The sequence below is a fragment of the Perissodus microlepis genome, chromosome 2, assembly GCF_051167445.1.
Source record: "Perissodus microlepis isolate ML-2025 ecotype Zambia chromosome 2, ASM5116744v1, whole genome shotgun sequence".
NCBI lineage: Eukaryota > Metazoa > Chordata > Actinopteri > Cichliformes > Cichlidae > Perissodus > Perissodus microlepis.
The window spans coordinates 32,971,128-32,996,387 of NC_140462.1; the positions used below are offsets into that span (position 1 = coordinate 32,971,128).

Genomic DNA, 25,260 nt, shown 5'->3' on the forward strand with positions numbered 1-25,260 from the left:
TTTATATCACTTTGTCCTCCGACATGACAATGACCCAAAACACACTTTGCTCATGGTGAAGAACTACCTTCAGAAAACCAAAGTAAACGTTATCTACTGGTCTACACAAAGCTCTGAGTTGAAACCCAACGAAAATCTGTTGGTTGAACTGAAGATCAAGAGATTCACCAAACAGAAGGGACCTGGGATTGCTCAGGAGATGTGTGTGTGAGACTTGTTGAACACTACTACAAATGACTGCAAGCTTTTATCTAGCACAAAGGATACACAACTGACTGTTAGTATCAGGGGGGCTAATAATTTTGACCCAGGTAGTTTTTGTGAAATAATTTTGCTCCTGTGGGCAAAATAAAATAATGTAAACATCCAAAATAAAAGATAATATTTCCATTTTCCATTTTCCATATGCATTTTTTTCCTGAATGGAACATGTAAGCAAATCTAACCAGTTAAGGTGTAAAACAGTTAACCTGAAACCCAGTTATACTCACTTCCACTTTTTTCCAGTGTTTTTCTGTACACATGCAGAATGACTTGACTGTATCATACGCTCCAAATTTGTCTATTGTCTCAGTGAGGTGGACAGTGAGATTCGATGTGGTAGTAAAGTATGACACAGCTGTGTCTCTACACTCCCGGTATAGCTCAGAAAGTGTTGTTTATGAGCAGGGTTGTGGCAACAAGAGTCACTTACTTTAATCAGCTTCTTAAGCAGTCGAAAAATGTCGGATTTATCTGCATTATGTCTTTAAAAATGAGGCATAAAGTGTTTATTTGTCTTGCAACTGTCTCCTCAGTTTTTGTCATAAGGCATGTTATGGAATTTTAGTTATTTGGAGCATTACTTATGTATTTCTTTATGCTACCTTTGGCTTGTAATATGGTAAGCATTTGTAATTCAGAAAAGTTACCATGCAAGAGATTTATTGACTTATTAACTTGAGAATTTGTGGGAAATTTGTACACATTCCCATGTCTGGTTTAATGATCGCATCAGCCAGCATAGTCCCTGTGACTCTGTACATAATGTTAAGTCAAATTGTTGAATGTTGTCATTGTGTTTCTTAAATTTGTAAAGTCTTAGTTCAAGAAATACGATCAAAGACGTTCCTTTGGTGAGCAGGAGGTCACACACACACACACACACACACACACACACACACACACACAGTGCCTTGTCTTAGAACCATTGGGGGGTTTTACAGTGGGAGGTGCTTGTGCTGTGATGTGTATTGTAACTGTCATGTCAATAAACAGCTGCGAGGAAGCTGCTCTTTGAAGGATTTGGGCCAGAGACAGGTGAGGAGCATTAAGCTCCACTGCCTGGTTCTGACCAAGGCTTCCCTCGTTAGCGAGTTAAAGAGCGGTTGAAGATGTTCTGTTTTGTCTTGTGTTCTTCATGAGGAATAAGTCTCTAAACTAGCGGGGCCTGTGGTAACACAGACCCGACACATGAGGTCTACACATCCTCATCCTTCTGCTGTGTTGCACATGCAACAATTACAGGGAGAAAATTGCTGTTGCTTTATTATTTATTCGTTATTTATAGTCTCTTTAACATTATTATTATAGGCAATTTGTTTGAAACATTTTAGATCAAATTAGATAATATAGTCAATATATATTCCTATAGTGACATGTTTTTATTAGAGCCCCAGCAATTTATCAGCTGGCCAGTATAATTGGTTGATATTAGACATTTGGGGAAATCTCAGCATCAGCATTTATAAGACTGGATAAATGAAAATGTAAAAACTACAGAAGAAAAGGAAAAAACATCTCAACCATGTTACGAGTGTGTACTGCGAATCTTGTCTGCTAGAAAGTACTTTTCCTGTTGACAACACACATTTGGAATACCAGAAATACAACATCAGCAGAGCTGGGCAGAGCATAAACAAGTCAATAAATCCATCAGGCTTTATTCCAGAAAGTTGATGCTGTTCATCTGGACGTAGCTTTTTCAGTCACCAGAGACACTAAAGAAATGTCACTTGGATGAGTGACGAAACGTTTCTCCCACTGAAAACGTCCAGATGCACAGAATCAACTTTTTGGGCTTTCCTTATCCGGATGATTGAGCATGCATGAAGACGTCAGACTTTGTTATTCCCACATTTTCACAGTCCTAATAACCAGTTTGAATTGGCAACATTTAATGTGTTGTGACTGCACGCTAAATCTGCACACTGTATCTCCACACCTGACATGAGGGAGCTGCAAACAGGCAAAAGCAAATGCACCTGAAAAAGTCAGATACATCTTGAAATGCATTAAAGGACCTGGTATGTTTTGAAATTTCCTGGTAGAGTGTTGAAGTGCATGTCTTATTTTTTGCAGTTTTAAACAAGACGTGGGATCATATGACCACTGTTTTCTGAGTGGGAGGGGCAGCTTCCATTAGAACTGCCCTCCTGGCAAACAAGGAACAGAACAATAGCGCCTGTCTTAAAGGCCAGCAGAGACACTTCATCCACTCCAAAGAGAGCCATTAGGGGATTAGGTGGTAGGCTCACATTGAGAATCTTAAACAGGGAGTGAAAAACCTCTGTCCAGAACTGACCGAGACTGGGACAAGACCAGTACATATCAGTGAGGCTTCAGCAATGTTGCATCCATGACAGTATGGAATGATTTCAGGATAGATACAAGATAATCTGGATTGTGAAAATTGGGCGGGTAAGGAAAAAGTTTAACAGCAGAATAAACCCTTTATAGCACAGCCCAATAGAGGTAATGTGACCGATCAATGTCTCATAAATTCTGTTGCTTTATTGGTTTTAGGGCACCCATTAAAATGGGTCATCCAAGTGACAGTGGTACCAGGGTCACATTTTGTGACCATGTGAGCTTTCTGGTTCAAATAGTTTTTTCTTGTGATGTTATTATTACTCATTTCAACTGTTGTAACAAAAGTATTTCCAGATATGGGATAACTTTTCTCATCATCTCAAGCCAGTTTTCATCATTGATGTTAATCAAATGTATCAACAAGATGTCTCCTTGGCTATTCTTGATTGGTTTAAAGCAGTGGTTTCCAGCATTTTGGACCAGGCCACACAGATGGACACAGGATCCTTGCAGATGGGGCACAGATTGTTAATGTGTCGTGACATTTGTTTTGCTTTGGTCGGCAGTTCTAGAAAAAAATTTGAAAACCAGACTGATAACTATTAAAAATATGTGTTTAAACACTATAGAGGCTGGAAAATAGGGCTGGGCGATATGGCCTAAAATCCATATCACGGTATAATTTGAAGCACATGCAGTAACGATATATATCACAATATATTCTTTTCTTCTGTTTAACGTATTTTCTACACTATAAGACACACTTAAAATCCTTTAATTTTCTCAAAGATTGACAGTGCACCTTATGTATGAATTCTGGTTCTGCTTACTGACCTTGAACCGATTTTATGTGCTACACGGCGCTCAAAAATCGGTCAAAAAATGTTTTAGTGCGACTTTGGTTGCTACGAAGCCGCATCGCTTGATGGATTGTCAGAGCGTTACGGCTACTGTAGTCAGGAGCCTCGCTGAGTAATCTGGGTCCTAAACTCCATCAGGTTCAGGTCCCAAAGTCAAACAAACACTGCGGCATCACTAAGAGTTAAAAACTGTCTAAATTCTTTCATCTTTAAATAAATCATCAGCGTTGCTGCTTTACCAGGTGTAACAATTAAGTTTAACATCCAGGCATCCATGAAAACAGGATTTATTAAATTTAACGGAGTTAGAAGTTAGCAGGAAGTTAGCTCGCTAGTTTCCACCTAAACATGACATACCATGTTCTGACTGAGAGATTTCTGAGAAAATCCAAACGTACAGCTCTGCTACCACTTCCAACATAAATGAAGACAGAAAACTAAACAGCAGTGGCGTTTGCAGGGTTACTGAAGTTGGACTACCTGGTATATAATGTTGTGCTACGTGATTGCTAGCGACACAGCTATGTTAGCATAACATAAACACAGTGAAGCTGGAGGATGAACGTTAACTTTTTTCCACTTGATAAAAGTTAACGTGAGGGTTCCCGATGGTTAGAGACAAATGCAATCGTATGGCAGGATGCTGTAAACGGACCAAACTTCAGTCAAGAGAACAACTGAGATAATCCATCCACAATACGAGGTTAGGCATTCATATACTGCAACAACATGGGAATAGAGCAGCTGCCAGAGAATTCAACATTAATGAACCAATGGTACGGAAGTGGAGGAAGCGCGGTTTTTGGCTTTCCCCATATTTCAAAAGTGCTTTGTATCTTTGCTGTTACTGTCGCCCGCCATAATTTGTAGATGATAACGGTTGTAGCCGCTGCCATGCTTTCGACCAAAACAGGTGCAGCTTGATGACACCATCAACATGCTCTATCGCGGTAGAGCGGTATAGTCAGAATCTCTACCGTTGGCCAAATTTAATCGTTTCTACTATATACCGTTTATACCGCCCACCCCTACTGGAAAAGTTGCTAACTATTAGACTAAAAGGTTGCTGAGGTTGCCAGGTTTGTCATAGCTGCAGTCCTCTTTCAGATTTAAACATTAAAGGAAGTTTGCTATTCCATCTGTAAGTTTGCTAATAGCTAAAACAGAATAGATGTTAGTGAGTCTCAGGTGTGGGACTTGATTGACCAGAGGGCAGCAGCTCAAACAGGTGGTGGGTGGGGTGCAGCGGGTCACCTGGTTTTCCTGAGACGGGAGGATCTAGCGATGGCAGCCAATGATTTTTTGGGCAGTGTTAATTATCCTCTGCGCAGCCTTCCTGTTCTCAGTTGTGGCCCCTGTGTACCAAAAACCCTGGCAGTAGGAGACCAAACTAGGGGGCTGAGAGCCTTGTGGGGATCCGATGCTGAGTGACAGTGCGAGGCAGATGTGGGGGCAGAGTCAGACTGGTTGAGGCCGGTTTGTGAAGAAGTTTTTGATCCAGGAGCAGGTGGTGTGCTGAGACACTATCCACTCAAATGTCTATAGGCGTGAAGACTATGTATGTATGTAGTCATTGACAATGTCTATGCCAGTGTTTTGGGGGATGGAAATGATGGTGGTGGCCTTCAGACAGGTGGGGACCATGGCATGAGTCAGGGAGATATCAAACAGCCTGGTAAGGATCCCTGCCAGTTAGTCCACGCAGGCTTTAACCACCATCCCTGGGATGCTTCGGGTTCATCGCTCTCAGTCTCCTCCTGACCTCATGTTCCTGAGGGAGAGGGTTGGTGGTGGGGAATTGGGGGGTAGAGGGTGCTGGGGAGGGGTGGTCTCAAATCGAGCAAAGAAGGTGTTGAGCTCCACTGTGAATTTGAGGCTGCTTTTGGGGGTCAGGGGGCTCCGGCCTTTGGAGTTGATGAGTTCTTGGATCCCTCTCTACACCTGGAGGGGGTTATTGTTGTAGAGGAGGCCCTATATCCTCCTCCTGCCTCCCACCTTGGCCTGTTTGGTGCCCCTCCTCTTGGCTCTTGCATTGCTGTATAGAGACCTGTCCCTCAGCCTGAAGGCCGAGTTTCAAGTTCTGATCTGAGCCTGGACTCCACTCATCATCCAAGGTTTTCGGTTAGGAACAACTGTTACTGTCACATTTTCTACACATTTCAAACATGCCTTATTTAAAGTCCACAGCAACAATATGGACGCCCTCCGGGTGCTCTCTGCTGTTTGCTGATGGAGGTGATTGCTGTTCCTGACAATAACGGGCGTCTCACAATCTCAGCTTGGGTGCTGTCGGCCCAGTCTGAAGTAGAGTCCGAGTTCAGACTGAGGCCGATGTCTGATTGTTCTGATTGTTCTTCCTACAAGCACTGATCACTTTAATTTATCAGGAACAATTAGACATCGGCCTCAGTCTGAGATCCGAGTGTCGAAATTGTGGACACAACAGGAAGTTGTCATTGAGTGTAGTGAGCATTTGATCACCTCCAAACCAGCCAGAATGATTGAATGAAGCTGAATGAATGGTTGGGTTTTTGCCTTATAATATAAAGCACCTTGAGGTGACTGTTATTTGATGATTTTGCTGTATATAAATTAAACTGAATTGAAATGAGTTGAATAGATCTCATTCTCATTCATTGAAAGATTCTTTGAAACACATCACCCAGGTTTTTCTTCCCACTTATCCGGGCTGGGTGACTGGGGCAGCAGAGAGGTCCAGACTTCTCTCTCCCTAGCCACCTTCTCCAGGTTATTTAGGAGAAGACTATCACGTTCCCAGGTCAAGTGAGAGATATAATCTCTGCACCATGTCCTGGGTCTGCCACAGGGCCTCCCTGTAGGACATGCCTGGAACCGCCCAGGAGGATCTTGTCAGATGTCAGAACCACCTCAACTCACTGCTTTTGATGTTCAAGAGTAGTAGTTCTATTCTGCGACTCTCTCAAATGACTGAATGTGCACACATTAATGGAAATACAATATACGCTACTTTTCAAAAGTTTGAGAACAGCCCAGTTTTTCCAGTTATTTATTGCAGTTCAAGTCGTTCAAGTCCAATGAACAGCTTGAAATGGTACAAAGGGAACTGTGAGAGTTTTAAAACAAAGATAAGGTTACCCAAGGGTGAGATCTAAAACCTGCAGGACACCGGCCCTCGAGGCCTGGAGTTCGACACCCCTTAACAATTTAAAATCTGCTCTGCAGCAATGGAGGTTGATTAAGCCTTGAAAGATGGTGCTACTAATTCCTACAGGTGTTCCAACTTTTCTAGATTACTTCCAGCCCCCTTTGTCTGCATAAAAGCAGTGTTGAACACACTGTGGTACCAGACCCTCGTGAGCATCAGTTGAACAGTATTGTACTGCAGAAAGTAGAGTGTTGCTACAGAAATGGCAAGAAACAGACAATTAACAGTGGAAGAGAGACAGACCATCATAACCCTTATAAATGTAGGTCTGTCCTACAGAGAACCTGCAAAGAAAGTCAAGGTGTCAGTGAGTACAGTTTCCTTCACCATCAAAGGCTCCCTGAACCAGAACAGCTACCACAGCATTCTGCAGCACCATGCAGGATCCTCTGGTATGCACCTAGTTGGTCAGGGCTTCATCCTACAGCAGGATAAAGACCCCAAACAGTCCAAGCTGTGGCAGAACCACCTCAGGAACAAAGAACAAGATGGTGAGCTTGGAAACATGGAGTGTCCAGCACAGTCTCCAGACTTAAACCCCACCGAGCTGGTTTGGGATGAACTGGACAGAAGAGTGAAAGCAAAGCAGCCTACAAGGTCCACATTCATGGGAACTTCTGCTACAGATATGGGAGAAGATTTTATTTCTATTGTAGAAAGAAGCCACGGCTGTGTTCAGCTGTTATATCAAAGGGGGCGACTTTGATGAGTCGAAGTTTAGTCTATAAATTGATTCCACAATTTATTTATTTATTTATTTATTTATTTCACTCTAATTTCTTATGTGTCCTATGCTTTCATTTCAAAATGCAATGAGACATTGCACTCCCTGATAACGACTGTGTGTTGACTGTTCTTCCCACTCTATGCAAGGCCACCTGGGTTGGCTGGAAGACTGTTTACTTAGCCTGGCAGGGCGAAGGACACTGTCTGAACTATGGACACGCACACACATACACTTACACTGATAAGCACTCACTCATCCCCCCTCCCCTTCCAATGCCTTCGATGCTTGTATCCTCCTGGGAACACGAGGCGGGTCTGGGCCCGCGCTGGAGAGTCGGCGCAGTGGCAGGATGGCTGCTGTGTTGCCTGGGATTACTCCTTATCCCCTACCCAACCCTGTTGCTGGTCACGTGCTCCATGATGTTGTGCTGTGGACATTTATGTGCTTTCTGTGCAGAGGAGTTTTTTGTTTCCTGTTCTCATGCTGTCCTCCTATAGCCCAGCATGAGTAGAGGTCTCTTTTTTTCCTCTTGTACTTTCCCATTGTAGTGTACATTTCAGTGGTTTTTCTGTAACGCAACTGCTCTCTGACTTGTATCCCCATGTGATGTCTGTGTTGTGTGTGTAAGGTCGGGGGCAGGTTTATTCCACTGCAGGGCAACCTGCCACTGCATGTGGCGAATAAAATTTGAACTTGAACTGAACTTGAACTAAACTGCATAATTTTAAATAAAAACTGGAAAAATTGGGGTTTTCTAAAACTTTTGAGCGGTAGTGTATAAGGCAGTAAAAGTTTGTACAATTCTAATTAGCTTGAAAATTGATATTTGGTACGACCACCTTTATTCTTCAACCTCACCTGAACTCTGTTAGGTGAGCTTTCTTGTAATTTCTTTAAGTAGTCTCCAGGAATAGTTTTCTGGGCTTATTGAAGTTCTTCTTTGAATGTTGGCTGCCTTTTGTTCTCTCTGTCAAGACGATCCCACACTGCTTCAGCAATGTTCATCATATTGTGTACCATGCATTATGAAACATTTTTCTTTGAACCATAACATACTAAACCCCTCCTAATTCAAGAAAGAAATTTCTCAAGCGATTCACGATGTGTCTTATTACTCTCGCTACCTGGTCATCGTCTTAGCACGATTGAGGTGGCTGAACAAACACTCACTGTTTCTGTGCATGCAGTCTATCTTGTATTGCATCAGTCTGGATGCAGTGAAAAGCTGCTATGATGTAACTGACAGTAATAACTCCAGACTGGTAGAGGAGTGAGTGAAGGAGATGCTAAAAAAGAAAAGAGAAACATGGAGATTGAGGGGTTAGTTACGGAAAGAAAAAGTAACAGTAAGCAACAAAGAAGAAAAATCAATAAAAAAAACTGCAGAGAAAATCCCATGAGGATTCACATAGAATCACTTTTCACTCCAGGGTATATTTTTGTAACCCAAAAAGAATAAACAGATTTTCCTGTGCTGTTTACCAGTCCATAAACTTAAACTGATGATGATGTTGGTTATTTACAATGGGTAAAGTAATACTCATGGTGTTTAATACTCATGGTGTTCACTCATAGCAGCCCTGTGACACCAGATTGGCTGTGTGCGGTTTTGTCAGGGTAGAGAGCCGTTAGCATATCATCCTGCAAACCTTGAGTGTAGATCTGTAGAAGACTGCATTTGATTCCTAAGGGCTGACAGGGACGCCTACTTCACTGCCTTTCTCTAAAACCATGGGTGGTTTTAGAGAAAGGCAGTGACTTTGCTTCCACTGTCAGAGGCCATAAGAAGATGATTTGTAATCTTCGCTGCTGATTCTGTACTGGAACTTTGTAGATTGGCGTATAATTAGTTCAGACAGCTGGATCAAGCTGTTTAATTATTCCCACTAGGGGTGGGTGATATAAATGATATACGATAGAAACGATATAAATTTGGCCAACGATAGAGATTTTGACTATATCGCGATAGCGCATGTTGATGATGTCATCAAGCTGCGCCTGTTTTGGTCAAAAGCATGATCACAGCGGCTACAACCATTATCATCTGCAAATTATGGCGGGCGACAGTCATAGCAAAGAGATGAAGCACTTTTGAAATATGGGGAAAGCCAAAAACTGCGCTTCCTCCACTTCCGTACCATTGGTTCATTAATGTTGAATTCTCTCGCAGCTGCTCTATTCCCATGTTGTTGCAGTATATTAATGACTAACCTCGTATTGTGGATGAATGATCTCAGTTGTTCTCTTGACTGAAGTTTGGCCCGTGTATAGCATCCTGCTATGCGATTGCATTTGTCCCTGACCACCAGAATCCCTCACGTTAACTTTTATCGAGTGGAAAAAAAGTTGGCGTTCATCCTCCAGCTTCACTGTGCTAATGTTATGCTAACATAGCTGTGTTGCTAGCGATCACATAGCACAACATTATATACCAGGTAGTCCAACTTCAGTAACCCTGCAAACGCCACTGCTGTTTAGTTTTCTGTCTTCATTTATGTTGGAAGTGATATCAGAGCTGTACGTTTTAATTAGTTTCAAAAATCTCTGTCAGAACATGGTATGAAATGTTTAGGTGGAAACTAGCGAGCTAACTTCTTGGTAACTTCTAACTCCGTTAAATTTAATAAATCCTGTTTTCATGGATGCCTGGATGTTAAACTTAATTGTTACACCTGATAAAGCAGCAACACTGATCATTTTATTAAAGATGAAAGAATTTAGACCGTTTTTAACTCACTGTGTTCTTTGACTTTGGGACCTGAAGCGGACGGAGTTTTTGAACCCAGATTACTCCGCGAAGCTCCTCACTACGGCAGCCGTAATGCTCTGACAATCCATCAAGCAGTGCTGCTTACCAAAGTTGTACTAAAACATTTTTTAACAGATTTCTGCAGCCAAAATCGGTTTGAGGTCAGTAAGCACAACCAGAATTCATACATAAGGCACACTCTCTATTTTTGAGAAAATTAAAGGCTTTTAAGTCCTTACAGTGTGGAAAATACGTTATACAGAAGAAAAGAATATATTGCGATACATATTGTTACCGCACGTGCTTCAAATTATACCGCGATATGGATATGAATTCCCACCTTAAAGGCATGTGGTGCGTAGCTCAGTAGTGACAGTTTGATCATATTTAAGATTGAAGCATTTATTAATAGTAGGTCTTCTTTGAGCAGTCTTCTGAGACTTCATGTTGATGGGTTTTTTTTAGGAAGTGATTACTGAAATTAACTATAGAGTCTCTGTAAAGATCAGTAGTACTGGATGCCGCTGAAGTCATGAAGTCATTGCTGTTTAAGGTTAAAGGAGTGCCTGGCACAACAGAGTTCTTCCTCTTTGTCAGACTGGCTCCATCACTGAAAAGAAACCTGCGGCTGTTATTATTTTCTTTAATCAGTGATGAATAGTAAGATGTCCTAGCTTTACAATTTACAATAAACTTTTTTCCGGGCTAAATGAAGATCTAAATTAGTGAGATGCCATTTCCTCTCCAGGGTACAGGTTATCTGCTTTAAGGTGGACTTTTTAGAGTCATACCAGGAAGTCGAGTGCTTTTGATTTAACACTTTGTTTTTTAATGGAGCCACAGTACCCAAAGCCGTACCCAGTGAGGATGTTTTGGCACATGGCACTGAAGAGCATAACAGTGAAGAAATGTTATCCTTAAACTTAGTTACAGCACTTTCAGAGAAATATACTGTCATGAACCAGATTCATCTGGATTCATTCATGTGGTTCATTACCAGAAGATTTTCATGGGCACAATCCACATACTCAACACACAAATGCCTTTCCTCACAAATGCGGCACCATTTAATTTGAAATAAACAGGCTTTGCAACCTTTTCTGCTTAGTAAAGACATGAGGGGTGGCTTAAGACTTGGACGCTATTGTTTGCTATGACTGGAAACACTGAAAGTGTAAAATACCACTAACCTGTTCTGGGTTAGCAGGTAGTAATATTACGTTAGTCAGAAATACTGGCTGATGTTGAAAAAGGGGGTAAAGGTACATACCTTTGATATTGATATTGAAAAATGAAACCTTTGCTGTCCTCACTGACGTTGAAGTTATTTCAAATCTTCACTCTGGAACCAATCTTTAAAGCTTTTAGTGTACACGTGTGGGCCAAACAATAACATTTCTGTGGCAAGGGAATTTTTGCTTTTAAACATAGTACGATTAATAAAAATCCTGGATTGTATGTTTGTTTTTTAGTTAATTATGTTAGGGGGCGGGTTTAAATGAGGTCTTTGTAAAGAGCCAGTGGACTTACTGCTTCATGTCTCTGTCTTTGGTCAGGTGTACCTACACCAACGGAGGAGGTTTTGCGCCATACTCTGAACATGCTGGTCCGTGAGCGGAAGATCTACCCGACACCTGATGGATATTTTATCGTAACTCCTCAAACCTATTTCATTACTCCAAGCCTAATCCGAACTAGCTCCAAGTGGTATCACTTGGAAGAGCGTTCTGCTGACCGACACCAACATCAGAACCAGCAGCAGCAGCATCAGCAGACACAGTGCACCTCCCCTCTCTCTGGCACCATAACCCCTTCCACCTCTGGGGGTGTGCGAGAACGAACACACCCAAAGTCCAACCAGAATCACAGCGGGGGAGGTGGGGATTCTTTTTACAACAACAGTTATCGTGGAGACGACCCCCCTAGCCACCACACCACCCTGCAGCGGCGATCCCCCAAAGACCACCGGGAGGCGTACTCGGTACCTCACTCCCCGCAAACACCCCCTCAGCAAGCAGGAGGGAACACTGAAAAGAGCCGCAGTTCACTCGGGTTCCCATTCAAGACGGATACACTAAACAAGCACCGAGGTGGGGGCGCAGCAGGAGGAGGGGTAGCAGGAACTGCAGACATAGAGAAACAAGCTGGAGCTAGTGCTACGGGAAGTCGAAAGTTTGGTTTGAAGTTGTTTCGCTTGAGTTTTAAGAAAGATAAGGCCAAGCAGCTTGCAACCTTCTCTGCACAGTTCCCCCCTGAGGAATGGCCGCTACGGGATGAGGACGTACCCAGCCAGCTGCCACGCCACGTAGAGATGGAGATCATCCGTAGAATCAATCCTGACCTCACAGTGGAGAATCTTGCTCGACACACAGCAGTCATGAAGCGTCTTGAAGAAGAGCGTGCTCAGAGGAGCAAAGCATCGTCGGCCAATCACAGCTCCAGAAGTAGAAGAAGTGGGGGTAGACACAGAAAGCAGTCCCAGACCAAACTTAGCCGCTCGCATAGTAAGACAAGGACTACTCGCTGTGAGCCAAGTGACAGTTCCCATTTAGAGTTGGCCGAAAGGGACTATAGAGGTTACTCATGCTCACTGGCTCGGTCACCAAGGGAACAGGCAGTGGCCATGGAGCGGCAAAGGGCCCGACTCCACCTGGCACACAGCAACCCTAACATTCTTGACTCCTCACACCTGCCCGTTACTCCAGAGTGGGATGTGTCCGGAGAACTTGCCAAGCGACGCACAGAAATGCCTTTCCCTGAGCCAAGTCACGGCAAATCAGCCCACCATTCTAAGGTCCACCGCTCGCACTCCCACACCCAGGAGAGGAAATCCAGAAATGAACGCAGTGACAAGGCCAAGGAACGTTCCCGATCAATGGACAACTCTAAAGGTCCGCTTGGAGCTGGACTGATTGGACCACCCGATTATTATGATGACCGGAGCCGTTACTATACTGATGATGGCACCCTGCGAGCTAATCAGAACTCTTCTCACTACTCTCGTGCCACACCCACTTCAACTAAGGTGCCTGGGGATTCCCTGAGATTGGATGGGAGCAGGAACTTGGAGAAGAGTAAGAGCAGGGATAGCCTCCCAGCATATTCACCCAAACCACTGCCTAACTCTGCCTCTCCTGATGATTACTTCCAATGCCCTGGATCCTCTGAGGCTATTCTCACATCAACAGCTCCTCTGGGAACTCTGGGCAAAAACAGCCATGATGGATTAAAACCAGGTAGTATTGACAGGCAGACTGATAGACAGACATCCCATCCACCAGAAAATAGGGAGGACTTAACAAAGGTGGGACCTAAGGGCAGCAGCTTGCCACCAATACCCCTCTCTATCCCTGACCTCCCTCTTTCTAATGGACGACCTGCCCACAGCACCTCTTCTAATCAGGAGAAACGAAAGGAGATCTTTAGTAAAGATACGCTCTTCAAACCTCCGCCTAGCCTGCCTTTGCCAGGTTACAGCTCTCTGAGAAAACCCACAGCCCTTGCCTCCTCAAATCTGTCATCATCCTGCGATGCTCTTGATTCCCAAGAAGCCTTCGATGCTCCTAAGCCTCTGTTGGCAACATCATCTGCTCCATCACAAGGGACTGAACCCACATCCAGTGCTGCAGATGCAAACTTTGACTACTACAATGTTTCAGATGATGATGAACTTGAAGACGGAGGCGCGAAAAGTCAAGGAGAGGATGAGAAGCCTGGAGGAAGCATTGCTGTCATGGGAGGAGGTGGAGCAGGAACCATGCAATGGCTGCTGGAAAGAGAGAAAGAGAGGGATCTGCAGAGGAGGTTTGAAAGAACGCTTGCCTTCCCAGGTGTCAAAGAGAACCTTCCGGAGCCCAGTCAGAACCAGCAGTCAGCTCATTCTGCTCGGCTGGACAGTATGGACTCCAGCTCGGTCACTGTTGACAGTGGATTCAATTCCCCACGGTGAGAATATTTATACTGTACACACTACAGCCATAAACACCAACACTGCACATGGGGGGTGGATGCACTTCAGAATAATAAAACCCCAGATTAAGCCTTTGTTCGTCAATCTATATACTTTATAATTTAGTATCTAAATGAGACATTTTACATTTATCAAGTGTTTTACGTTACATTTTACATTTTACGCTATCGTTTGTTTCGTGGTGTCGCAAAATAAACTGTTTACAGCAATATTTTTTAATTGTTCTGATGGTCACTGTAGTGGCTATATTAATTTCTTAAAGTTCTCTCTTTCTCTTATATTTAATATAACCACACTACGGACGGACAAGCGCCTGTTTTTATGCGTTGTCGTTAGCAACAACGACGGTAACAGCATCGCGTGTCCGCTTGTTTATGTTCCACATAAACCTTTCACAATAAAGCTCAAGATCCTGTTGAGACTTTTCAAAATAAACTGAATCATGTGAAAGAGCAGATTATTTACGGATGAGAATTAAAAAAGAGCCGCCAGGTGCTAAAAAATAGACCTTAGACTCAAACGTTAGAACAGGCTTTTCCCCGCAGCACGCCGTGTAATAAACACTCACAAAGAAAACGGCGGCCGTTACAACTTGTGTCTAAAAATGTACAGTTTCATGCATCGGTTAAAACACTCGACTCCAGCTACATGATGTGCAGCTGGAAACACTTCCCGCAAGTCGAGCTGCCCGAGATTCACAGAATTTACAGGAAATGTTACATTTTTGTGATTTATATCATTATCGGACGATAGAACTCTTATATCGGGATATGAGATTTTGGTCATATCACACAGCCCTACCCTTTAGTTCCCTCTAACTGATCTGAATTGACCTTGAGACACATGTAAAAGCTGCTCTTATACTGCATTTATGAATTGCATTGCTATTAGATCATCTGGAGTGTGACTCCATAGTGTAGTGGATACCTGCTGGGGATGGATGTTCCTTTTGGTTTGTGTTATGGAGGTCATCCAGTGAAAGTCTGACAAATCAAAGGTACAGACCTACTGTGTGTTTGACCTGCTGAGGTATCTAATAAAGTCAGTATGAAATTAATGTCTGACTATAACAGTGTATAAGACATTTTGACACCAGGCTGAATGATGTATATCACAGATCTCAGATCTGCACGGTCACGTGTGGTGCTGAGCTGTGGGACTGCTCGTGTGCATTATGGACTCATTTCTCACTGTGTTAAACATCCACTACTAATCCACTGGCTCACTTTAAAAACTATCTTGATTGCCTGCATGCATCTTCTGTTATGGTCCCCCCATGGCACTGAAAGAGAAGTTCCTACAAATAAATATGTAATCAGGTCAACTGCAAAAAATAGCTACGTCCAAGGGCCAGATTTACTAACGCTCTGCACCACAGCAAAACACGCTTTTTACATTAAAAAGCTTCTGTCAGGGTTTCATAAAGAGGGCCAGTATTAGTTTGGAACTGAGAGGTGTGGATGCAGTTATTGTGTTGGCTGGCCTCAAGGCACCTTATTTATTTTTAGGAGTTTCCCCTTCAGAGAATATTTAAATCAATCATAAAAATGTGATTTATGTCAGTTTGGGACATTTTCATTGTTTCATTGAAACCAAGTCACGCTCAACTTTAATGAAAAGTTTAAGAGCTGTACAGAGATACATCACTAACATGTTCTTTTATCAACACACACACACACACAGACACACACAGACACACACACTCAGACACACACAGACACACACACAGACAGAAACAGACACACACACTCAGACACACACACACACAAAGACACACACAGACACACACATGCACACACACAGACACACACATACACACACAGACACACACATACACACACAGACACACACATACACACACATGCACACACAGACACACACATACACACACACAGACAGAAACAGACACACACACTCAGACACACACACACACAAAGACACACACAGACACACACAGACGCACACATACACACACATGCACACACAGACACACACAGACACACACACAGACAGAAACAGACACACACACTCAGACACACACACACACAAAGACACACACAGACACACACAGACGCACACACAGACACACACAGACGCACACATGCACACACACAGACACACACATACACACACAGACACACACATACACACACAGACACACACACAGACACACACATACACACGCACACACACACATACAGACGCACACACACACACAGACGCACACACACACACACACGCAGACGCACACGCACACACACACGCAGACGCACACACACACACACACGCAGACACAGACACACAGACAGACACACACACACACGCAGACACAGACACACAGACAGACACACACACACAGACACACAGACACACACACACACAAAGACACACACAGACGCACACACAGACACACAGACACACGCAGACGCACACACAGACACACACATACACACACATACACACACACACACAAAGACACACGCATACACACAGACAGACACACACACACAGACACACACAGACACACACACAGACACATTTTTTTGATCATGAATCGTTGTGTGATATAAACTAGAACACCCTCCTGCAGCCTCACACAGAGTAAAACATCACTTTGGTCTGTCACTCACAGATGAGTGGGACAGTAAAGTGTGCGTTCTTCTACACTTCCAGAGGTCAGCCGTTACACACAGATTTCTGATTTTTAAGGTGGAGCAGTTTGTAACGGTGCTCCTGAGTTTCAGTGCCAAAGACCTCACACAGTTACCAAACACTTCTAACAGGCGAGTCCAGTTTTATAGTGAAGTGACTTGTTTTCATTTTCCTTAACTACAACAGTACAGAGTGTAAAACCTCTGCTTACACTGTATTCGTTTCGTTAGCACAGTTACTCCTTCGCACTCTAATATCTGACACTCACAAGCTGCCCTTGGAGTAAACTGACTCCATATTTGTATATGAACCAGTGCACTGTTAGGGCACCAAAGATTTCCTTCACCCTCTTCAGCTTTTGTAAATGCATCATCGTGCTAATTTGACTGAGAGCTTACAGTCACAAAGCTGGCACCTCAGCTCTTTGCTAAACCCTGACAGCAGCTTTTTGATACTAAAAGCAGCTTTTATGGTGCATACTGATGATATTCACAATGACAGCTTTGACCACTCAGACTTTATTAAGTAAAAAAAGGTTGATGTGATAACTGCATTTCATAGGATTTCCCTTCGTTTGCACCGAGGGTTTGATCCTGCAGTTACATTATCACTGCTCTTATGGTGGCAAATCTCCATACATTAGTCAACACGATTGACTGTGATACTGTATGAACTGCTTAAAAAGTCATTGAGAGGTGTGAAGTACTGAAGTACACCTACTTCTTAATTGTACTTAAGTACAATTTTCTGGTATCTGTACTTTAGCTGAGTATTTATTTCTCTGACAGCTTTTTACATGAACTCCTTACATTTTGATTTAAGAGGGGAGTTGTGCTTCCCTGTCAATGCACTGCTTCAAACATTAAAACCATTAGAGTCTAAACAGTAACACATGAGAGTCGATCCAGATGATGTATCTGCCACCATGGGGCTATTGCACACACAGAAAGAGACAAAACTATGTAATTTATGCATCATTTATTACAAGTTAAAAGTGGGCCAGTGGTTTATCTTTTGGTCTTGTCAACACTGGAATTAGTGCGGATGTCCATAAGCTGTGGTCACGATACTTCAGCATCTAGCTAGCCCGACAGACGAGGAGCGCTCAAAGATGGAGTTGTGATTTTTAAGTTGCAGGTAATTTAAATGCAACGTTTTTATCAGATCAACAAATATCAGCAAGCATACAAACTGTGTGCAGCTTGTTGCTAGTAAAAAGTACAGCTGCTAGATTCATCAATGAGACAAAAGAATGAGAGCCAACTCAGAGATGGAGAAAGATAAGAAAGACAGGACACGTGCAAGGCTCATAACGCTTAGTTTCATTTACCATCTGGTATTAAGACAGCCCGTGAAACATCTGCTTACATCTAGTTGTGTAAATCCACAAAGAGCACGTCGGAGCAGCACCACAGGTCAGCTGACCACAGCCTGTAATATTGACTGGAGCTCACAACAGCAATGACTCATTTTCCTGTTTAGGTGTGGAGGCCCCGTCTGCAACGTAGCAACAGACAAAAATCGTTCTTTTTCTGTGCTCATGTGCTACATATGTGATTAAAGTCAGCGCATTCTTACTAGAAAATAAACTTTGTTTTGACCATAATTACCTCATAGGATGGAATTCAAGACAGAAGGTGATTTATAGGAATTTAATATTTCTTTCATTTCTTAATAACTGCACAACAATTGTTGCCTTCTCACTGAGCTTCATGTTGATGGTCTCTTGGCCCGTCCGTGTGCACCTGGTAGAGCATCAATCACTGTGGACACTAGTGAGCGTAGCATGCTTCCTCATGTTGGGTCAACATATTTTTTTCTTTAAGTCTTATTTTATTCTTTTTTAAGTAAAATTGCAAACATTTTATAGGAGGAAGCTGAACACAAGGATTTAGCCTCCATTAGAAAAAGAAAAAGGAAATGCTTCCAGCCTCTGAGGAGGGGTCAGTTTTTTAAGGCCTTGTGAGCCCATTCAAGTTGAAGGAGCCAACCGTGCCATCCTACTCTGGATCACTGCAAACACAAAGGTTTAGTTAGTCTCCTTTCCCATCCCAGCCAGCCTGTGGGAGCCTCTACAAATCATCCTTCAGATCATTCAGGTTGCACAACAAGTCTTACATTTTGATACTTTGTGTTTGTGGGATATTTATATTTGAGCTCTTTGTATTTTTCACACGGGGCCATGTAGGACTCAATTTTTCCCCTTAATGATAAAAACCTTTATTTAGAAACTGCATTTTGTGTTAACTTGTTATCTTTGTCTCATGTTTAAATTTAAGTTTAAGAAACATTTAAGAAATATTTAAATGTGAAAAACATACAAAAAACAGGAAAGAGGCCAATACCTTTGTAAATGTAACTCTGTGATGTATTATTTCATTTAGTTTAGTCAGTTACTGTCTGTACTGTGTCGGCTGTCGCCACAGTATTCTGATTCTGATTCTAAAATGAAGTAATGCAAATAAAGACAAAAGTTGGTCATAATAATAAATATAATAGTAATAATAACAATAATAAAATTAGACAAAAAACGATGTGCAATAGAAGGTGAGATTTGAGGTAGCTATACAGTGTTATATCAGTTTAGCAGTGAGAAATAACAATGACAATAACATCTACTATATATATACCAATCCAAAGTTTTAGAAAACCCCAATTTTACCAGTTTTTATTGAAAGTTATACAGTTTAATGTCTCATTGCACTCTGAAATGGAAGCATAGTACAAATGAGCAATTGGAGTAAATAAAAATTGTGGAATCAGTTTATAGACCAAATATATTCTGACTCATCAAAGTCGCCCCCTTTGATATAACAGCTGAACACAGCCGTGGCTTCTTTCTACAACAGAAATCAAATCTTCTCCCATATCTGGAGCAGAAGTTCCCATGAATGTGGACCTTGTAGCTGCTTTGCTTTGACTCTTCTGTCCAGTTCAAACCAGCTCGATGGGGTTTAAGTCTGGAGACTGTGCTGGACCTCCATGTTTCCAAGCTCACCATCTTGTTCTTTGTTCCTGAGGTGGTTCTGCCACAGCTTGGACTGTTTGGGGTCTTTATCCTGCTGTAGGATGAAGCCCTGACCAACTAGGTGCATGTAGGAAGTACCAGCAGCAGCTTTCAAGGCTGATCAGCCTCCGTTGCTGCAGAACAGATTTAAATTGTTAACCCATGTTGTCCCTGAAAAAGGCCTTTTTGTATAATTCTGAAAATGTACATTATTTTACAGTTTTGGTGACCTTACCTTTGTTTTAACCCTCTGGCAGTTCAACACTTACCTTTGTACCATTTCAAGCTGTTCACTGGACTTGAACGACTGCAACAAATAACTGGAAAAACTGGGCTGTTCTCAAACTTTTAACTAGTAGTTTATTTACACAAACACATGTGTGTGTGTGTGTGTGTGTGTGTGTGTGTACATATATACACACACACACCAATGTCAGCTTGAAGAACCTTCTTTTGTGGTTGTGTTATTTCTAATTGTGTCTCTGTCACTCTGCAGAACAAGAGAGAGCTTAGCATCTAACACCTCTTCAATAGTGGAGAGTAACCGACGGCAGAATCTGGCCTTGAGCCCAGGCCACCTCAACATCACCACTGGAAACGGTCCCCCTTTCTCCTTCCGTGCCATTCCGGAACCTGCTGGCACCCAACCAGAAAAACTCCAGAAGCCCAGTGCCTGCCTTGCGTCAATCACCAGCGTCTAGGGTCAGAACTAAGGGCTGGGCAGAACACAGAGCCAGTGGACTGGTCAGAAAATCCAGTCTGCATGGACTGTTACAGTGAAAACTGACAGACTGACTGGCAGTGCAGCTGTGACAGGTCCTTTGTGATTATACCTGCTAACACACATATGGATGGACACAGACAGGAAGTTAGATCCCCAGGAAGCAGCTCGTTCACACAGAACTACACACACCAGGATATTGCACACTGTCATTCTCTAGCCTCTAGTTTACACACTACAGCTTTTGTGTTTTTCATACGTGTGGGTTCGAGTGAGTGACTGAGCGAGTGACTGAATGCTTGGATAATCTGTAATCTCAGGTTATGTTATTTTCACGCCCATTCAGCTGCTTAAGATTACTTAACCCCCTCTTGTGGTGTCAACTGGTATTACACACTGAGAAGCATCAGTCCTCCTGACTTATAAGGGGTTCCCAGAGTTTCACTAACCAATTCTTACTCATTACTTGTCTCTGTTTGCCCTCAAATAACATTTGCCAATGGCAACACTCTTTAAGGTGCAGTGCCACAGAAAATGGCAATAAAAACCTTTATCATCACTCCAAAACATAACAACACGTGTGAAGTGGTTATAAAGGACAGTTGTTTTGTTTTATACGAGAACATTTCTGTAGAATGTATGGAAGCATTTCTTATGTCTATGGTGCCCATCTGAACTCCCCGACACTGTTGGCGGTTTCTGTTCAGGCAGCAGTTAAACATGGACGGCTGCAGGTCCAGAGATGAGATTGATGATTACAGACTGTTTAGACTTTTTTTCTTTTTGTTACCCTTCATGTCCATTGGCTACAGTCCATCCAAAATCTGCGTTATTAGTCCAGTGGACATAGAGTCCCTTGTCCAGTCTCATAGAGGAAAAAACCCCAATATCAGTGATCAGATTTACATTATAAATCTATGCATTATATACATTACAATACTCTACACTGACAACTACATTTGTGTAGTATATTATGTGTGTAGGTAACATGAAATATTTCTTGGTATCCTGAGTCGATTTTCTTGTTGAGATTCATTTCATTCAGTTTCTGGACGTATTTATTAGATGAGTTTTAGACGCTGTTGAGGCTCTACAGGCGTTATTACGGCTTATTTCACTGCTCGTCTTTCCTCCTATAATACAGATATCGTCATTCTAGTCACAGTAACCACCGCCAACAATCTGGAGACTATAAGCAGTGCGTTGTTGGAAATACTACCTCGACAAGACAACACAATAAAGGGAAAAAACTCTGAACAAGTGAATCAAACAACAAAATTTAGACTCCTCGATGTGAAACAGCTTTATTCAGTGGACATGAGGGGTCAACGTTTACTTGTTTACTAAAATAACCGCCCACGTTCCAGAGACAGGAAGTGCATGAGATTCACGCTATAAATCCTCGTGTGAGAACAGCAAAGTCTGTGCTACATGTTAATGTGCCATGTACAACATTGCAGTTGCACTTGTAGTGACTTAGAGTCCAACACAGAATGCAAGATCTAACAAACAAAACATCCAGTCTTGTATACACACACAGAGAAACAGACAGGGATTTGACATCTTTAGTATTTTTGCACAGCTTTTTCGCCAATTTATATTTTTATCAAGTTTATAAATACTTCAGTTTGTCTTCAAACGGCTTGAATCAAAACCTTGAGCTATTCACTCCTGGTGCTAAGATGTATTGTGGTCAGTGAGACTATAATTAAAAATGAAGACAATATGGTAAGATTATGGTATCATACGGCTGCTGTACTTGCATATCTCTGGCACTGACCGTTCTCCCGTTTACTGGCCAGCAGCACAGAGTCCAGACTGACTGGCAGGTGGAGCACCTGACTACGTCACAGTGATATGTGAACTAAAAGCTACATTTGAAAATCGTTATAAATCATGCTTGAAATCGGGTTGCAGAACCTCTGTAGTGTTTTAGAGCAGTGATTTCCTCTCATCCGTTTGACTGTTTCCGCTGTTGCCATCCGGTAAGTTTCTCTCTACTTATACCAACTACCTCCATAGAAGCGAAAAGACAGTCTGAAACATCACTGTCATTAGCCTCTAGCCTGTGAATGTCTTACAAACGCATGTATTCAGTGCTCTCCAAGAGTAGGTTAACGGTACAGTGATATTCCAACCTACCGTCTGTGTATACACGGCATATTCAGCTTACACATGAACAGTGTGGAGTAAAAGCTGAAGCCGGGCGCTGCTCGTGTTGGATTCCAATTGACTTTTAGAGGGCACCATAAATATACTATCACACTACATATCAAAGTGTCGAAGTCACTGTTTTTTTCCTTTACTCCATCCAGTGCTGACTTTCAGAAAAGTTCTCATTAAAAAACAATTTCACATCTACATTTCACTTGTTGTGTAACTGACGTCATTAGTTGGTCTTTGCATTTTTCCCTGTATTGTTCTACATCGGGTCCCCTGCAGTTCTTGGGTTGTATCCCTCAGGGATGTTCTGTTCTCTGGAACAGAGTGTTCAATGTTAAGTATTCTAGAATTGTAGCCCTTAGTCAATCATGCCTGAAGGTTTCTACCACTTTTACCAGTTTTAGTCAGCTTTTGTCAGTATTCAACAAATCTGCGAAACATCCTTTATCTCTGTGTAATAAGGTTCTCGTCTCTGCTCTTTCCCTAGAGTAGGTAGTTTTTCTTACTACCTTTACACTAGGATTTTAGTCCCAATTATACTTTTACACATAGGTTGTTTGTGCCATTTGTACCCACGTTGTAAGACTATAGAAAGATGAGAATAAGTCCCGATATCACTGCTCCACCTTCACCACTGAGAGTGCGTCCTGTCCCTGCAGATACAGGATTTTTAGTCTGTATTTTCAAACAAATCTTAGGCTTATTACAGCTAGGTTGAAGCCTCAATAGTAGAAATGAATCTCTGCATCTCTTTTACCATGTTTGAAGGTTTTTAGCTCTTGTTCCACAGCAGCGGGGTTCTTCTTTGTTCCACCAGTGAAATGGGGCTTTGTGTCTGCCTGCTGGAACACGTGTCTCTCATCTCTAATGTTTGCACTGCTCCCTACCCCGAGCCTCCACATTGTCGCCTGGCCCAGTGGCCTTACATCAACCCTTTGTCTTCTCCAGCACAATCCCTGTTTCTACAGTGACAGTCCATGAAATGTCTTCCCTCAACATTAGCGGTTGTTTTTAAGACTGGAGATTCTCAACAATAACAATGTTTCTAATGGTGACAATATGTCATACCTGTAAATTATGTTCATCTGTTATAACTAGTCAAAACAATTTAAATAATAAAAAGGAGGGATTTTTTTAAAAATGTCTATAATATCCAAAAGTCCCTTTGATGTGTCGTACTGGTGTTACTGTTGTTGTAGTGTATGTAATGCCTAATGGGGATTGTGTTACTTTTTATGATAATAAAATAACAATGTTTGGTTACATCGCTGTCTTTTCATTCATTATTGCAGCCTTCTTTAGAGCGAAACTGCCAGACCTGCAGCATAAGAAGGGCTCATGCAGATGAAACGGATGCATGTGTGTGATCTGCCACTTGAGTGATTTTACTGTTTGATACATTTTAAAAACATTTCTTTTGATATTCAGTGTGGATAAAACAAATACGTGTCATTAGTCTGCATCATATCTTTGAGTTCCATGAATATGTTGTCGTTTTGCCTCCACCAGCAAACACCAATATGTAACTGAAGCTTTAATTCAAAGGGTTCAACAAAAGAATTGCAGTATTGCATCATGTCTCAGAGTGATGCTGAAAAACGAGTTCATGCATTTGTTACTTTTTGGCTGGACTATCCTCCACTAGCTATGCTTCTGTCGGTCTAGGCTGATGCACTGCTCGACAGCAGTGGGCCACAGAGCTGATGGGTCCTGGAGCCACCTTCTCTTTTCCTTAATCTACATACATTGTGCTGTCCTGTGTGGTGCAGGCCCGGGTCCTCCCTGCCGGCCTGGTACTCTGTCTCTTCGCCCCGCTCTCTGGGTTGGGATGGGTGCCGCTCTGTTCCAGGAGAGTGGGACTCAGGTAGGCACCTTTGGGGATGGCTGTCTTGCACCTTTGGGAGTGGGCCGTGGCGCCTGGGTTGTGTTGGCCAGTGCTCTGCTTGGGTTTCAGGTCTGTTCGGTGTCCCTCAGCTTCAGCGGTGTGGTGGGCCCTTCTGGTTGACTTATACTAGATCTCTGTGGGGGCTTTAAACATCTGTGCAGTGCAGGTTTCTCACATAGCACACTGGTGTTCTGTGCTTCTTACTCTTTGCTATCAGTTGTGACCAGTCTGGAGCTTCTTGGTTTTACTGATGATTTGGTGAGCGTTGTGGGGGTGCACGTGTTCTTACAACACAAGTTACCATACTACCTGGTGTTATCTAGACAAGTGTCCTCACCGTTGTGTGAATTTTTGGTCTCCGGCCTCAGGGTGCACTTTTAGGGGTGTGTACTACACACAGACACAAAGAGGTTGGGGAGGGGGAGTAGGGGGGAGGCTAATGATGTTTCAAAATAATATTGATTGTCAGATGCCTCAACATATAAATGATAGTAACATGTGAGCCGTTTAGGCTGTGGCTCGGCAGTAACAAAAACAAATCCCTCTCCACTGAAGTGAATGAAGGAGGGAAGAACTGAATAAACGTCTCTGGGAGGAGCAGAAGTACGTCATCTTTTCATCACGCAAAAAACAAGACAAAGTTAAATTCAACAATAAGTCCTATAAAGTCTTATGAGCCACGGAGTAAAGTTAAGGGCTTCAAATGTGTGTGATATGATTTTGAGCCTAAAGTCCATAAATGAAATGCTTCTTGAACGCATGTGCTTG

At 42.6% G+C, this 25,260-nt stretch overlaps 1 protein-coding gene across 2 annotated transcripts in view; it reads left to right on the plus strand.

The window, feature by feature from the left end:
* The window catches only part of LOC146393005 (storkhead-box protein 2-like), a 46,894-nt gene extending 23,024 nt beyond the window's left edge, over positions 1 to 23,870 (plus strand). For both annotated transcript variants that reach the window (XM_084908615.1, XM_084908622.1), the window contains exons 3-4: positions 11,651 to 14,039; positions 20,220 to 23,870. In XM_084908615.1, the coding sequence (XP_084764741.1) occupies positions 11,651 to 14,039; positions 20,220 to 20,424 (2,594 nt within the window). In that variant the 3' untranslated portion in view covers positions 20,425 to 23,870. The remainder of the gene's footprint in view (positions 1 to 11,650; positions 14,040 to 20,219) is intronic.
* Positions 23,871 to 25,260: the final 1,390 nt, after the last annotated feature.